The 15316-nt window shown below is 74.4% G+C and overlaps 1 protein-coding gene across 2 annotated transcripts; it reads right to left on the reverse strand.

Annotated features, from left to right (window-relative positions):
* Window positions 1-188: 188 nt before the first annotated feature.
* Window positions 189-8797, reverse strand: LOC149524030 (dnaJ homolog subfamily B member 2-like). 2 transcript variants are annotated; one of them, XM_075917689.2, is made up of 10 exons: window positions 8650-8795; window positions 5835-5932; window positions 4368-4477; window positions 3984-4037; window positions 3533-3649; window positions 2945-3034; window positions 2454-2559; window positions 1947-2017; window positions 1601-1804; window positions 189-712 (listed from the first exon to the last, which is right to left on the reverse strand). In XM_075917689.2, exons 2-10 carry the CDS (start codon window positions 5897-5899, stop codon window positions 702-704), a joined length of 828 nt encoding a protein of 275 aa, XP_075773804.2. In that variant the 5' UTR covers window positions 5900-5932; window positions 8650-8795; the 3' UTR covers window positions 189-701. The 2 variants fall into 2 exon arrangements, with proteins under 2 accessions (XP_075773804.2, XP_075773805.2); XM_075917690.2 differs by lacking the exon at window positions 3984-4037 and having other exon boundaries at window positions 8650-8797.
* Between the last annotated feature and the right edge of the window lie 6519 nt (window positions 8798-15316).

Consider the following 15316-nt stretch of genomic DNA (forward strand, 5'->3'; position numbering starts at 1 on the left):
CCCAACTTCCCCCTACACTGGAACTCGGGCCCCGCCAGCAGGGCTGCAAGGGCCGTCTTCCCCAGCCCCCCGCCCCCCAGCACAGCCACAGCCCCCCGCCGCCCCCCAGCACAGCCAGAGCCCCCCGCCTCCCCACACACAGCCAGAGCCCCCCGCCGCCCCCCACACAGCCCCCCCGACACAGTAGCTCTTGCAAACCTGGTTTATTGACCGCCCCAGCTCCGTGCCTGGGGGTGGCGCAGCACACGCAGGGCGCCCGTCCTGCCACCCCGCTGCCTCCGGGCCTTAGCATGGCTCCTGCCCAGCTGGGGGGAAGGGGGGTTTGTGGCTGGAGTAAGACCCACTCCCCCGGGCGCCTCTAAGCTACTGCCCCCCTGCCCTGGGAGGGACCACGGGGTGGGGAGCAGAGCAACTTTCTCCTTGCCCCCACCTCTAGCAGGTCTCAGCCAACACTTACCCCCCCAGGCCCCCATGGAGTGGGAGGGGGCTGGGGCGGGAGGTCCCAGGGCTCTGCCCCCCACCTCCGGCAAGGCAGCACCCCTCCCGGCACTGGGACCACCCCGTTTCTGCGCTGCTGCAGCCCCGCCCCCGGCTTCCCGGCCGGACGGCACCAGCCCCTGCTCGCTAGCTACAGCCGCCCCCCCAGCCCGGCGCGGGTGCAGGAACAGCGGTGTCCGGGCGTGGCCGCCTCCCTGCGTCCCTCAGAACACACCTGGGGAGACAAGCGGGGGACAAGATGGATGAGTGAAGGGCCGTGAGCGTGCAACAGCCCGTGACGTGCAGGCAGGGCCCCAGCGCCGGGGGGGGGGGGGGGGGGGGGACCAGGGGGCCAGGCCAGGGGGCCCCTGCTCGCTTTGCCCAAGGGCAGGGCCCAGCCCTGCCCACAGCCCACAGGCCCCATGCCTGGCACCCTGCCACCCGCCCTGTGGGGGGATGGGAAGTGGGACAGGGTTACCTGTGGGGTGGGGACATGGGGGGGCGGTGTCAGGCGGGGGGGCAGCCAGAGCAGTGCAGGCGGGGGGGGGGGGGGGGGGGGGAGGGGAAGGTGAGCATAGGATCCCAGCAGTGACAGCAAGCGCCCCTGCCCCCCCCAACAGCCCCTTCCCTTCAGCATCTGCCCTCCCGGCCCCCCTCCCCCCAACAGCCCCTGTGCCTTCCTCTCCCCTGCCCCGCCAAGGCCAGCAGAGGGGCTCTGGGCAGAGACCCTAGGGACGGCAGCTCCCAGCCCCTGCTCCCAGCCCCTGCTCCCAGCCGGGCCGGGCCCAGCCCTACGAGCAGGCAGGCAGCCCATGACGCAGCAAGGGGGACGGGCCCACGCGGCCCCCAGCCCCGCAGCCACTCGCCAGAGGGAGGGGCCCCGCCGGTCCCTTCCTGCGCCCCTGTGGGCCCCTCAGCTGCTCCCCAAGGCCGAGCGAGGGAGCGGCCCCCCCGGGGCCCAGCCCGGCTCAGAGCAGGCAGCAGTGCGGCTGCTTCTGCTTGGGAGCTGGCTCGGCCGCCTCCTGCTCTCCCCCTCCCCCTCCCCCTGGGCTCTGTGCCCGGCTGCCCGGGGGCGGGGGGCTCCCCCCTGGCGCCGCCGGCCGTCTGCTGGCGCCGTGCGCACCTGCTGGGCGCTGCCCCGCGGCCTCCATCTCGGACAGGCTGTAGGCCATGGCCAGCTGCAGGTCCTCGTCCTCGCTGTCGGTGCCCAGGCCGGCCGGGGAGGCGCTGCGGGGCCGCGGCGGGGCGGGGGGCGAGGCGCGGCCCAGCACGGCCTGCTGCTCCCGGCGGCTCAGCTCCAGCGCCAGCGCCATGTCGTCGGGGAGGCCTGGGGGCGGAGACGCGGCGTGAGGCTCGCTGGCGCAGCCTGGCTGGGGGCAGCTCCCCGGGGCCAGCGGCTGTGGGGTGGGGAGCCCCCCCCCGAAGCCACCGGCAGGGCTCAGCCAGCGCCCAGCCCCCCAGCTCCTCACCGTTCACGTGGACGGATTTCAGCTCCCCGTCCTCTTCCACCTCCACCCGCTCCTGCCCGTTCTCCACGATCCTGCGGAGACAGGCCCGCGTCACCCAGCACGGCCGGGCACCCCAGTCCTGCCGCGTGGCACCACGCCGGGGGCTGGGCTGGGCCCCGGGCTCCGTGGGCGGCTGGGCCCCAGGGCCAGCGTCGCTGCCCGGGGCTAAGGGAAGCGGGTCTCCCCGTGGAACGGAGCAGCCCCAAACCCCTGTCCCATGCAGCAAAGGGAAAGGTGCCCAGTCCCTGGAAAGGGGGGTCTGGCGTGAGGGGAGGCGGGCGGGGGTCCCCTGGCCCAAGGAGAGGGGGGAGGGAGGGACCCCGGGGGCCCAGGCACAAGGGGGAGGGGGGAGGGACCCTGGGGGCCCTGGCGCGAGGGGAGACGGGGGGAGGGGCCCCGGCACGAGGGGCCACAGGCTGCCCCACGACATGCTCCCCGGCAGACAGGCCGGCCCGGCGGGTCCCCTACCTCTTGGTGGTGAGGCGCTTGCCGTTGACGAAGGTGGTGGAGGTGGACACCGAGCGGAAGCCCTGGCCCAGCTCGGCCCCGGGGCTGAAGGACGAGGAGAAGAAATCTGGAAAACAGGCGAGAACCGCACTGCGGGAGCCGGGCCGCGGGCGCCCGGCGGGGGGCGGGGGGGCCCGTGGCCGGCAGGTCGGGGGAGAGAAGGGCCAGGACTGGGGGGTTGGTGCCCAGGGGGAAGGGCCGGGGCACAGCAGCCCAGACGGGAGGAGGGATGGGCCGGGACGGGGGGCCAGGGGGGAAGGGCCGGGCCCGGGGGGCCGGTGCCCAGGGGGAAGGGCCGGGCCCGGGGGGCCGGTGCCCAGGGGGAAGGGCCGGGCCGGGGGGCCGGTGCCCAGGGGGAAGGGCCGGGGCGCAGCGGGCTGGGGGGCCGCGCGGGGACACACGGGCGCGCTCAGGTGCCGGGGAGGCCGGCGCCGGCTGGCAGCCGCCCCTACCTGAGGGTGCCGGGAAAGCGGAGAAGAAGGCGCCCGGGCCGGGGTGTCGGGGACCCGCGGCCCGCAGCTCGGAGAAGGGCAGCATGTCATCTGGAAGGCAGGAGCGGGGCGTGAGCCCAGGCTGAGGGCCTCCGGCACGGGGCAAGGGGCTCCAGGGGCCCTGGGGTCACTTCCTGGCGCCCAGCCGCTGAGCTGCAGGAGGAGCCGACAAGCCAGCAGCCCCCCCCCATGGCGCAGCAGGGCTCCGACAGGGCCCCGGGCCCACCCCTCCGGCGCGCTCTGCTCCTCACTGGTTGCGCCAGAGCCAGGCCTCCGCCAATCTGGTCCCAGGACCCGGCAGCCGGCTGAGAACGGCCCCAGGCCACCCCTCCCGGCCCCACGCAGACGCTGCCAGCTGCCCTTGGGGCACATTCCGGGGACTCCTGCCCGGCTGTCGCGCTCAGCCCCTCCGGAGCCAGAGGGCCAGGCCGCAGCGCTTGCGTTGAAGTGACTCGCCATCACAGGCAGCAGTACAGGGCCTGGACACACAGCGCGGCCCCGGCTGAGCGGGCGCCGTGCGCAGGGGGCACCGCCGGGCCCCGCGCTCACCGAAGAGGTCGGCGAAGGGATCCTGGCCGCCGAAGAACTCCCGGAAGACGTCGTGGGCGCTGCGGAAGGTGAAGGCGAACTCGGGGACTCCGGTGTCGGGCCTCGAGCCCCCGGCCCCTGCGGGAGAAGCGGAGACCAGACGCCCTGAGCCGGGGGCAGCAGGCTGGGGACACGAGTCCCGTCTAGGCTGCCGGGGTGCCACCCGGGAAAGCGTCGGTCCCAGCATGCAATGGGGCACTCCGCCTGCAGCTCTGCCTTTATTTGCGGCGGGTGGGTTGCCCCGGGACCAAGCTCCCCGCTCACACCGGCAGTCCCGGGCAGGGCGCGCCGGGCGCAACGGCAGCGGAGCTGTAGGGGGCGCCGCGCGGGGGCCTGGCCCAGCTGTGCCCACTCCGGCAGGGGCACCCAACCAAGGCCAGCCTGCCCCTCCCAGCCCAGCACGGCCACTCACCGGCTCCCACGAGCCCCTCCTTGCCATAGCGGTCGTAGACCTCGCGCTTCTCCCCTGTGGGCAGAGGGGGGAGTTAGCCGGCCCCCCCACCGCAACGGGCCGCGCAGCCGCCCCCAGGCCAAGCCAGGCGGCACTGGCACCGCGCCAACCCGCGGCTCCGGAGTCACAGGAGGGGGCGACGCCCCGTCCTGCCACGGAGCAAAGCCAAGACCCCCGGCCGGGCTCAGACCCGGCTCTGCCCTGCAGCAAGGACAGGCCTCACCCGGCCAGCGCGGCTCCCATGGGGGCGGGGACCCCTGTGCCCCACGATCACCCCCGCCTGGGCAGGGCTGGACCAGGGAGGCCCCGATGGGAGCACCCAGCAACCCGGGGAGGGGCCCTTACTGTCCGACAGCACTTCGTAGGCCTCCGCGATCTCCTTGAACCGCTGCTCCGCGCGCTCCTTGTTCTCCGGGTTCTTGTCCGGGTGCCACTTCAGCGCCGCCTTCCGGTACCTGCAGCGGCCCCAGGACCGGTCAGTCGCCCGCCTGGAGCTGCCCTTCACCCGCCCGGGACCCGTCAGTCGCCCGCCCGGAGCTGCCCTTCACCCGCCCCCCAGGACCCGTCAGTCGCCCGCCCGGAGCTGCCCTTCACCCGCCCCCCAGGACCCATCAGTCGCCCGCCCCGCGCTGCCCTTCACCCGCCCAGGACCCGTCAGTCGCCCGCCCGCGCTGCCCTTCACCCGCCCCGGGACCCGTCAGTCGCCCACCAGCGCTGCCCTTCACCCCCCCGGGACCCGTCAGTCGCCCGCCCGCGCTGCCCTTCACCCCCCGGGACCCGTCAGTCGCCTGCCCCGCGCTGCCCTTCACCTGCCCGGGACCCGTCAGTCGCCCGCCCCGCGCTGCCCTTCACCCGCCCGGGACCCGTCAGTCGCCCGCCCCGCGCTGCCCTTCACCCGCCCGGGACCCGTCAGTCGCCCGCCACGCGCCGCCCTTCACCCCCCCGGGACCCGTCAGTCGCCCGCCCGCGCTGCCCTTCACCCACCCGGGACCCGTCAGTCGCCCGCCCACGCTGCCCTTCACCCACCCGGGACCCGTCAGTCGCCCGCCCCGCGCTGCCCTTCACCCCCCCGGGACCCGTCAGTCGCCCGCCACGCGCCGCCCTTCACCCCCCCGGGACCCGTCAGTCGCCCGCCCGCGCTGCCCTTCACCCGCCCGGGACCTGTCAGTCGCCCGCCCCGCGCCGCCCTTCACCCGCCCGGGACCCGTCAGTCGCCCGCCCCGCGCTGCCCTTCACCCCCCCAGGACCCATCAGTCGCCCACCCCGCGCCGCCCTTCACTCCCACCGGGACCCGTCAGTCGCCTGCCCCGTGCTGCCCTTCACCCCCCCCCGGGAGCCGCCAGTCGCCCGCCCCGCGCCGCCCTTCACCCGCCCCCTGGGACCCGTCAGTCGCCTGCCCCGTGCTGCCCTTCACCCGCCCCCTGGGATCCGTGAGTCACCTGCCCCGTGCTGCCCTTCACCCGCCCCCCAGGATCCGTCAGTCGCCCGCCCCGCGCCGCCCTTCACCCGCCCCCCCCCCCCCGAGACCCCCGTGTGCGGCACTGGCTCAGAGCAGGACAGGGACAGGGCCAGCCTGCCTCCCCGCAGTGAAACCAGCAGCCACTGATGGCCAGAGGGGAAGGGAACTGACCAAGGTTGCAGCTAGTCAGTGGCAGAGCTGGGCCAGATCCCAGCTCTCTGGAGCGCCAGCCCAGGGCCCTGCCCACTAGGCCACACTGCCCTTGGAGCACTCCTCCAGCAGCCCGCCTCACGCGGCCGGTGTGACTGATGCGGCAGAGGGGGCCGGGGCGGAGAGGGAGGGGCAGGACTTACGCCTTCTTGATGTCGTCCGAGGAGGCGTTGCGGGGCACACCCAGCACCTGGTAGTACTCCACCATGGCGCCCGTCCGTCCTCAGGGCCGGCGGCGCAGCTGGGGAGGAAGGGCAGCCTGGGACAGCGCCAGCCAGAGCCTCGGAGCCCCAAGAGACCCCTGGGGGTCACCCCCTTTGCTGATGCACCAGGCCCCTGGGGTCCGTCCTGTCCCGGCTGCAGGCACATCTGTCCCCAGCCAACAGCACAAGCGCAGCGCGAGGGGGAGGGGGAGGGGGAGGGCATCTCCCAATCTCGCTGGGGGACAGAGCGGGCCTGGTCACTCCCCCCGGAGCCTGCCTGCATCAAGGAGCTTAACAGCTAGAAACATCTAATCCCACTGGCCACAGAGCAAGAATAGCTCTGCTGTGATTCCTGAGGGGGGTGGTTCCTGGGAGTGGGGGGGGGGGGGATCAGACTTCATTTCCCTGGGGGGCCCGGGTCAGTCGCAGGAGCCAGACCCCTTCTGAGGGGCATTTTCCCTGTGGCAGTGAGTTCCCCAGGTTAGTGCTCCACTGTGGCCGCCTCCTGGCTGACCCTGCATGCCCCTGTCTAGTTGAGGTGTGAGATCACGGTCCAGCCCCTCTGCATCACCCCCTGAACACGCCTCCGGCCCCCCGTTGTCAGCCGTGACAGTCAGGCTCCTCGCCCCCCACAGCCTGCCCCACTGCCCAGAGACATGGCCCACCACGCAGGGCTGAACCCCCAGCCAAATCCTTTCCTGCTTTGCTGCCTGGCTGTCCCGGAGACCTGCACCCCGGGGTGCTGACAGGCCAGTCCGACCATTTACCTCGGGCTGCTGGTGCACAGCCTGGGGCCGCCCCCCCCCCCCCAGTCACACCCCCTCCAGACTCCACGCTCTGCATTAAAACCCAGCCACGCTTACTGGCCAGGCCAGCCCGCCCCCTACCCCGGAGGGGCCCGCCGACGCCCCCACGCCCCGGACCAGGCCAGGCCGCCCCACGCCCCACCCTGGACCAGGCCAGGCCCAGGCCAGGCCCGCCCGACGCCCCCACACCCCACCGCACTTGGGGCCCTTCTTTGCGCCTCTCATTTCAAGGACCCCTGACCCGTGCAGCTGGCAATAGGTGGGGCAGATACATCGCCCCCACCCCTGCCCCCCGTCGGTGTCCTTTATCCCTGCCCCCCCCCCATATCAGCAGGATGGGGGGGCCCCTCGGTGCTGCTGGTAACCAAGGGCAGTTGCAGCCTGACTGCGGTTTTGTGTCTTCCGAAGGGTCCCTGCTCGCCCAGCGCCGGGCCCCCCAGGCTGGCTGCAGGGCCGGTGCCCGACCCGGGGAGCCCCGCCCGGCGCTCGCTCCCCGCGGCTCCCGGCAGCGCTGCCACCCGGCTCGGCTGGAACGTTCCGGGCAGCCCCCGAGAGCCGGCGCCCGGCGGGACCCCCGCACAGAGCAGCCCGGGCCCCGGCCCCCTGGGCACCGCCAGCCCGACCCACGAGGGGCCCGGCACCTGCCCCACGGGGACACGGCCCCGCCCCGGGTCTCTGCCGGCCCCCCGCGGCCACTGGCCCCTCGATGTCCAGCCCCCCCCCGCGGCCACTGGCCTCTCGATGTCCAGCCCCCCCCCCCCCCGCGGCCACTGGCCTCTCGATGTCCAGCCCCCCCCCGCGGCCACTGGCCCCTCGATGTCCAGCCCCCCCCCGCAGCCACTGGCCCCTCGATGTCCAGCCCCCCCCTGCAGCCACTGGCCCCTCGATGTCCAGCCCCCCGCAACTCGGCGCCCATCGCCCGCCGGGGCTCGCACCAGGAGCAGCAGCACCCCGGATCCTGCCGCGACCCCCCCCCCCCCCGCACTGCTCGGCCCCCCCCCGTGCCTCCCCACGGGCACGACCCCCCCCGCACTGCTCGGCCCCCCGCACTGCTCAGCCCCCCCCCCCCGCACCTTCCCCACGGGCACGGCCCCCCCCGCACTGCTCGCCCCCCCCCGCACCTCCCCACGGGCACGGCCCCCCCCCACTGCTCGGCCCTCCCCCCGTACCTCCCCACGGGCACGGCTCCCCACTGCTCGGCCCCCCCCGTACCTCCCCACGAGCACGGCCCCCCCCGCACTGCTCGCCCCCCCCCCCGCACCTCCCCACGGGCACGGCCCCCCCACTGCTCGGCCCCCCCGCACCTCCCCACGGGCACGGCCCCCCCACTGCTCGGCCCCCCCCGTACCTCCCCACGAGCACGGCCCCCCCCGCACTGCTCGGCCCCCCCCGTACCTTCCCACGGGCACGGCCCCCCCCCGCACTGCTCGGCCCCCCCCGCACCTCCCACGGGCACGGCCCCCCCCCCCCCCGCACTGCTCGGCCCCCCGTACCTCCCTACGGGCACGGCCCCCCCCGCACTGCTCGGCCCCCCCCGTACCTCCCCTACGGGCACGGCCCCCCCCGCACTGCTCGGCCCCCCCCCGTACCTCCCCACGGGCACGGCCCCCCCCGCACCTCCCTAAGGGCACGGCCCCCCCCGCACTGCTCGGCCCCCCCCCGCACCTCCCCACGGGCACGGCCCCCCCCGCACTGCTCGGCCCCCCCCGTACCTCCCCACGGGCACGGCCCCCCCCGCACTGCTCGGCCCCCCCCGTACCTCCCCACGGGCACGGCCCCCCCGCACTGCTCGGCCCCCCCCGTACCTCCCCACGGGCACGGCCCCCCCGCACTGCTCGGCCCCCCCCGTACCTCCCCACGGGCACGGCCCCCCCCGCACTGCTCGGCCCCCCCCGTACCTCCCCACGGGCACGGCCCCCCCCCCCGCACTGCTCGGCCCCCCCCCGTACCTCCCCACGCTCCGGCTCCCGGGCCCGGCCGCAGCTGTGCGGTCCTGGGGCGGGGCCGGCGCCCGCTTCCAGCCCATCACAGCCCTCCGCTGCGTGACGGACAGCGCCGGAGGCCAATAGCGAGCCAGGGCTCTTTGTGACGTCAGGGCTCTACACTTTGAACTGATGAGGTCATTGAAAACAAGTTCGGAGCACAGCTGGGACCTGCCGCCCCCGCGGCCCCCCCGCTCCCCCCCCAGCGCCCCCCTGCACCCAGCCCCCCGCATTCCCCCTACAGCCCCCTGCACCCAGCCCCCCGCATTCCCCCCAGCGCCCCCCTGCACCCAGCCCCCCGCATTCCCCCCTACAGCCCCCCTACACCCAGCCCCCCGCATTCCCCCCTACAGCCCCCTGCACCCAGACCCCCGCATTCCCCCTGCCGCCCCCCTGCACCCAGCCCCCCGCATTCCCCCTACAGCCCCCCTGCACCCAGACCCCCGCATTCCCCTATAGCCCCCTGCACCCAGCCCCCCGCATTCCCCCCAGCGCCCCCCTGCACCCAGCCCCCCGCATTCCCCCCAGCGCCCCCCTGCACCCAGCCCCCCGCATTCCCCTACAGCCCCCTGCACCCAGACCCCCGCATTCCCCCTATAGCCCCCTGCACCCAGCCCCCCGCATTCCCCCCAGCGCCCCCCTGCACCCAGCCCCCCGCATTCCCCCTATAGCCCCCTGCACCCAGCCCCCCGCATTCCCCCCTACAGCCCCCTGCACCCAGACCCCCGCATTCCCCCTATAGCCCCCCTGCACCCAGCCCCCCGCATTCCCCCTACAGCCCCCTGCACCCAGACCCCCGCATTCCCCTATAGCCCCCCTGCACCCAGCCCCCGCATTCCCCCTACAGCCCCCCTGCACCCAGCCCCCCGCATTCCCCCCTATAGCCCCCCTGCACCCAGCCCCCCGCATTCCCCCCTACAGCCCCCTGCACCCAGCCCCCCGCATTCCCCCCAGCGCCCCCCTACACCCAGCCCCCCGCATTCCCCCCTATAGCCCCCTGCACCCAGCCCCCCGCATTCCCCCCAGCACCCCCTACACCCAGCCCCCCGCATTCCCCCCTATAGCCCCCTGCACCCAGCCCCCGCATTCCCCCCTATAGCCCCCTGCACCCAGCCCCCCGCATTCCCCCCTACAGCCCCCTGCACCCAGCCCCCCGCATTCCCCTACAGCCCCCCTGCACCCAGCCCCCGCATTCCCCCCTATAGCCCCCTGCACCCAGCCCCCCGCATCCCCCAGCACCCCCCTACACCCAGCCCCCCGCATTCCCCCCTATAGCCCCCTGCACCCAGCCCCCCGCATTCCCCCCTACAGCCCCCTGCACCCAGCCCCCCGCATTCCCCCTACAGCCCCCCTGCACCCAGCCCCCCGCATTCCCCCCTACAGCCCCCTGCACCCAGCCCCCCGCATTCCCCCCAGCGCCCCCTACACCCAGCCCCCGCATTCCCCCCTATAGCCCCCTGCACCCAGCCCCCGCATTCCCCCCAGCACCCCCCTACACCCAGCCCCCCGCATTCCCCCCTATAGCCCCCTGCACCCAGCCCCCCGCATTCCCCCCTATAGCCCCCTGCACCCAGCCCCCCGCATTCCCCCTATAGCCCCCTGCACCCAGCCCCCCGCATTCCCCCCTATAGCCCCCTGCACCCAGCCCCCGCATTCCCCCCAGCGCCCCCCTACACCCAGCCCCCGCATTCCCCCCCAGCACCCCCCTACACCCAGCCCCCCGCATTCCCCCCTATAGCCCCCCGCATTCCCCCCAGCGCCCCCCTACCCCCCCCCCGCATGCACCCCCCTGCACCCAGCCCCCCGCATTCCCCCCAGCACCCCCTACACCCAGCCCCCCGCATTCCCCCCAGCGCCCCCCTACACCCAGCCCCCCGCATTCCCCCCTATAGCCCCCTTCACCCAGCCCCCCGCATTCCCCCCAGCGCCCCCCTACACCCAGCCCCCCGCATTCCCGCCAGCGCCCCCCTATACCCAGCCCCCGCATTCCCCCCTATAGCCCCCTGCACCCAGCCCCCCGCATTCCCCCCTATAGCCCCCTTCACCCAGCCCCCCGCATTCCCCCCAGCGCCCCCCTACACCCAGCCCCCCGCATTCCCGCCAGCGCCCCCTATACCCAGCCCCCGCATTCCCCCCTATAGCCCCCCTGCACCCAGCCCCCCGCATTCCCCCCAGCGCCCCCCTGCACCCAGCCCCCCGCATTCCCCCCTATAGCCCCCCTGCACCCAGCCCCCCGCATTCCCCCCCAGCGCCCCCCTGCACCCAGCCCCCCGCATTCCCCCAGCGCCCCCCTACACCCAGCCCCCCGCATTCCCCCTACAGCCCCCTACACCCAGCCCCCCGCATTCCCCCCTACAGCCCCCTATACCCAGCCCCCCGCATTCCCCCCAGCGCCCCCTATACCCAGCCCCCCGCATTCCCCCCTACAGCCCCCCTACACCCAGCCCCCCGCATTCTCCCCAGCGCCCTCCTACACCCAGCCCCCCGCATTCCCCCCAGCGCCCCCCTATACCCAGCCCCCTGCATTCCCCCCAGCGCCCCCCTACACCCAGCGCCCCGCATTCCCCCCTACAGCCCCCTATACCCAGCCCCCGCATTCCTCCCAGCGCCCCCTACACCCAGCCCCCCGCATTCCCCCAGCGCCCCCCTATACCCAGCCCCCCGCATTCCCCCCAGCGCCCCCCTACACCCAGCCCCCCCCGCATTCCCTCCTACAGCCCCCCTCATTCTCCCCAGCGCCCCCACTATACCCAGCCCTCTGCAATCCCCCTCAGTGCCCCCACTATGCCCAGCCCCCGCTATACCCAGTCCCCCTGTAGCCCCCCCAGCGCCCCCGCTATACCCAGCCCCCCTGCAGTCCCCCTCAGTGCCCCCACTATGCCCAGCCCCCCACTACACCCAGTCCCCCTGCAGCCCCGCCAGCGCCCCTCACTATACCCAGCCCCCCTGCAGTCCCCCTCAGTGCCCCACTATGCCCAGCCCCCCGCTATACTCAGTCCCCCTGCAGCCCCCCCAGCTATATCCAGACCTCCTGCAGCCCCCCCAGTGCCCCCTGCTATACCCAGACCCCCCCCCTTTGTCCCCCCTGCTACCTCGGGCCCCCACTACTCCCAGCCCTTTGAGCAGCCTCACCTGCCTTTCCGGGTTTGGAGCGTGAGGCCGGGCCCTGCCAAGGGCGGCTCCACTCGGGAGCCGGGCGCAGACCAGAGGCCTGAGACCTGCCGGCTTTGCCCGCACCCGTGTCCTGGTGCCGCACGTGCCCTCTGGCGGGGTGGGGCCCAGGCACCAGCCGGGGGCACACTGCCCAGCCTGCCCGCCCGGTGCGCCATTCTGGGGGTGGGGGGGCTGGCAGCCCCTGGGCAGCTCGGGGGGGCAGGTGCAGCTGGGCTCTGGGGACCGATGGCTGGGGAGGGTCAGGCCCCCCAAGGTTGTGAGGCTGGGGAAGGGACGCTCCATCCCACGGCTCTGCTGGGCCTGCCTCCTGCTGGAGCCCATCCCGCCCTGGCCCAGGGTGCTGAGGCCAGAGGGGCGCGGGCTCTTCCTTGGCCCGGCCTGGCTCCCCGGGGCACCCTGCCTGCACCCCCTGCTCTGCGCAGTAGGGGCCAAGCATGGGGGGTGGGGTTGCCAGACGGTTTAACCAAAAATACCGAACATCCCGTGGAGAGGTACGGGGGGGGCGGGGGGGGGGGCCGGCTGCTGAGTGTCCTGGGTTGCCGGGTGTCCGGTATTTTCGCCTCCTGGCAAGGAAAACCCCAGAAAGCACCGGACGTTTTCGGACATTTCAGGGGTCCGGGATTTTCTGCATTTTTTTTACTGGACAGGAGGCGAAAATACCGGACTGTCCTGATCAATATCGGACACCTGGCCACCCTAGTGAGGGCCTAGGTGGCCCCGCCCACATCCCACAGCACCCCAGCCACACGCTGGCCCCGCCCACCTCCCACAGCACCCCAGCCACACGCTGGCCCCGCCCACCTCCCACAGCACCCCAGCCCCACGCTGGCCCCGCCCACGTCCCACAGCACCCCAGCCCCACGCTGGCCCCGCCCACCTCCCACAGCACCCCAGCCACACGCTGGCCCCGCCCACCTCCCACAGCACCCCAGCCACACGCTGGCCCCGCCCACATCCCACATCACCCCAGCCCCACGCTGGCCCCGCCCACATCCCACAGCACCCCAGCCCCACGCTGGCCCCGCCCACATCCCACAGCACCCCAGCCACACGCTGGCCCCGCCCACCTCCCACAGCACCCCAGCCACACGCTGGCCCCGCCCACATCCCACATCACCCCAGCCCCACGCTGGCCCCGCCCACATCCCACAGCACCCCAGCCTCACGCTGGCCCCGCCCACATCCCACAGCACCCCAGCCCCACGCTGGCCCCGCCCACATCCCACAGCACCCCAGCCGCACGCTGGCCCCGCCCACATCCCACAGCACCCCAGCCCCACGCTGGCCCCGCCCACATCCCACAGCACCCCAGCCTCACGCTGGTCCCGCCCACATCCCACATCACCCCAGCTGCACGCTGGCCCCGCCCACCTCCCACAGCACCCCAGCCACACGCTGGCCCCGCCCACCTCCCACAGCACCCCAGCCACACGCTGGCCCCGCCCATGTCCCACAGCACCCCAGCCGCACGCTGGTCCCGCCCACATCCCACATCACCCCAGCCGCACGCTGGCCCCGCCCACATCCCACAGCACCCCAGCCCCACGCTGGCCCCGCCCACATCCCACAGCACCCCAGCCCCACGCTGGCCCCGCCCACATCCCACAGCACCCCAGCCCCACGCTGGCCCCGCCCACATCCCACATCACCCCAGCCTCACGCTGGCCCCGCCCACATCCCACAGCACCCCAGCCCCACGCTGGCCCCGCCCACATCCCACAGCACCCCAGCCTCACGCTGGCCCCGCCCACATCCCACAGCACCCCAGCCCCACGCTGGCCCCGCCCACATCCCACAGCACCCCAGCCCCACGCTGGCCCCGCCCACCTCCCACAGCACCCCAGCCACACGCTGGCCCCGCCCACATCCCACAGCACCCCAGCCCCACGCTGGCCCCGCCCACATCCCACAGCACCCCAGCCTCACGCTGGCCCCGCCCACATCCCACAGCACCCCAGCCCCACGCTGGCCCCGCCCACATCCCACAGCACCCCAGCCGCACGCTGTCCCCGCCCACATCCCACAGCACCCCAGCCGCACGCTGGCCCCGCCCACATCCCACAGCACCCCAGCCCCACGTGGCCCCGCCCACATCCCACAGCACCCCGGCCCCACGCTGGCCCCGCCCACATCCCACAGCACCCCGGCCCCACGCTGGCCCCGCCCACATCCCACAGCACCCCAGCCGCACGCTGGCCCCGCCCACATCCCACAGCACCCCAGCCTCACGCTGGCCCCGCCCACATCCCACAGCACCCCGGCCCCACGCTGGCCCCGCCCACATCCCACAGCACCCCGGCCCCACGCTGGCCCCGCCCAGGGCCAGGACTGCCAATGCAGCCATGTGCAGTTATCCTGGGAGTGAACCCAGCAGGCCAGGGCCGGGGAAGGAATCATGGGGGCTGCAGTGGGGAGCCCAGAGCGGGGAACCCTTATCCTGCTGTGCCCCTGTGGAGAGCCTGCGGCCGCCAGGCCTCTCCCCTCACCCGCCGGGTCAGTCCGTCCCAGGAGGAGAGCGCCGGGGGGGAGCCCTGTGATGCAGGGGGGCATCTCGCTGGGCGCTAGGCTGGGGCTGCCCCCACTGCCTGTCTGTGAGCACGGCCCAGCGGGGGGCCAGACACTGCCCTGGCCGGTTGGGGGGGGGGGACAAAGGAAGGACGTGGGGGGAGGAGGGGTCAGTCTGGGGCTGGAAACGTGATGGAGACGCCTGGGGGGGGGGGGGCTTGGAGACCAGGGGCTCAGGCACCCGCCTTACGGGCTCTGGGGCGTCCTGCCCCCTCCTATTGGCACCTCCCGTCTGTGCTGGGCACCCAGGAAACCCCCCCTCTGCTCTGCTGGCTGGTGGACGCTGTTCTGGCTGCTCCGGGGGGCAGGGTCGGGGACCCCGACTCGCCGTCACAAGCCGTCAACGGCCCTGCCCCACGAGTGCTAGAAAAGCAGCTGCTCTGGGGGGGAGCCGGGGGGGGAGCCTGCCCCTGGACAGGGGAGTGGCCAGGCTGGGGCGGGGTCCGGCTGTGCTGTAGTGGGGGTGCTGTTACACTCACTGTGGGAGAGGGAGAGAGAACGAACCTCAATCCCCCCCACTCTGCATGTGGGGGGGGGGCAGGCAGGACTCTGGGGAGTGTCAGAGTCTCCCCTCCTGGGGACCGGGGACAAGAGATCCCCCTTGGGCCTGGGAGCCGGGCAGTGCAGGAGGCGGAGCTGCCGGGGGCTCGGGGACCAGCTGCTGGGGGAGGCATGAAGGGAGCTGACTGAGTCCAGTTCGGGGGGTCCCTGGGCCTGTGACCCCCCCCCAAGAGGACTGGGCTCTGCCCTGGCTCCGGTGGCGACGTGGAGCCTGCGCCGTGTCTCGGAGAAGCCATAAGCCCTTCTTACTCTGCTGGCCGGCGGGGTGCAGGGCGGGGGCTCCCCGACGCGGAGCCGGCCCGGCCCCCCTCCAGGACGCACAAAGCCGCGGGCG

This window comes from Pelodiscus sinensis, chromosome 7 (assembly GCF_052426305.1).
Source record: "Pelodiscus sinensis isolate ZL-2025 chromosome 7, ASM5242630v1, whole genome shotgun sequence".
Classification (NCBI taxonomy): Eukaryota; Metazoa; Chordata; order Testudines; family Trionychidae; genus Pelodiscus; species Pelodiscus sinensis.

What these genes read in the sequence shown, in the direction of transcription:
- LOC149524030 (XM_075917689.2), bottom strand. Translation starts at nt 5,899, where the DNA reads ATGGTGGAGTACTACCAGGTGCTGGGTGTGCCCCGCAACGCCTCCTCG. An exon ending in TCCCTTCGCCGACCTCTTCG is followed by an intron (nt 3,035 to 3,532) that starts GTGAGCGCGGGG and finishes CCTGCCTTCCAG; the next exon opens with ATGACATGCTGCCCTTCTCC. An exon ending in AAGCGCCTCACCACCAAGAG is followed by an intron (nt 2,018 to 2,453) that starts GTAGGGGACCCG and finishes CTGTCTCCGCAG; the next exon opens with GATCGTGGAGAACGGGCAGG.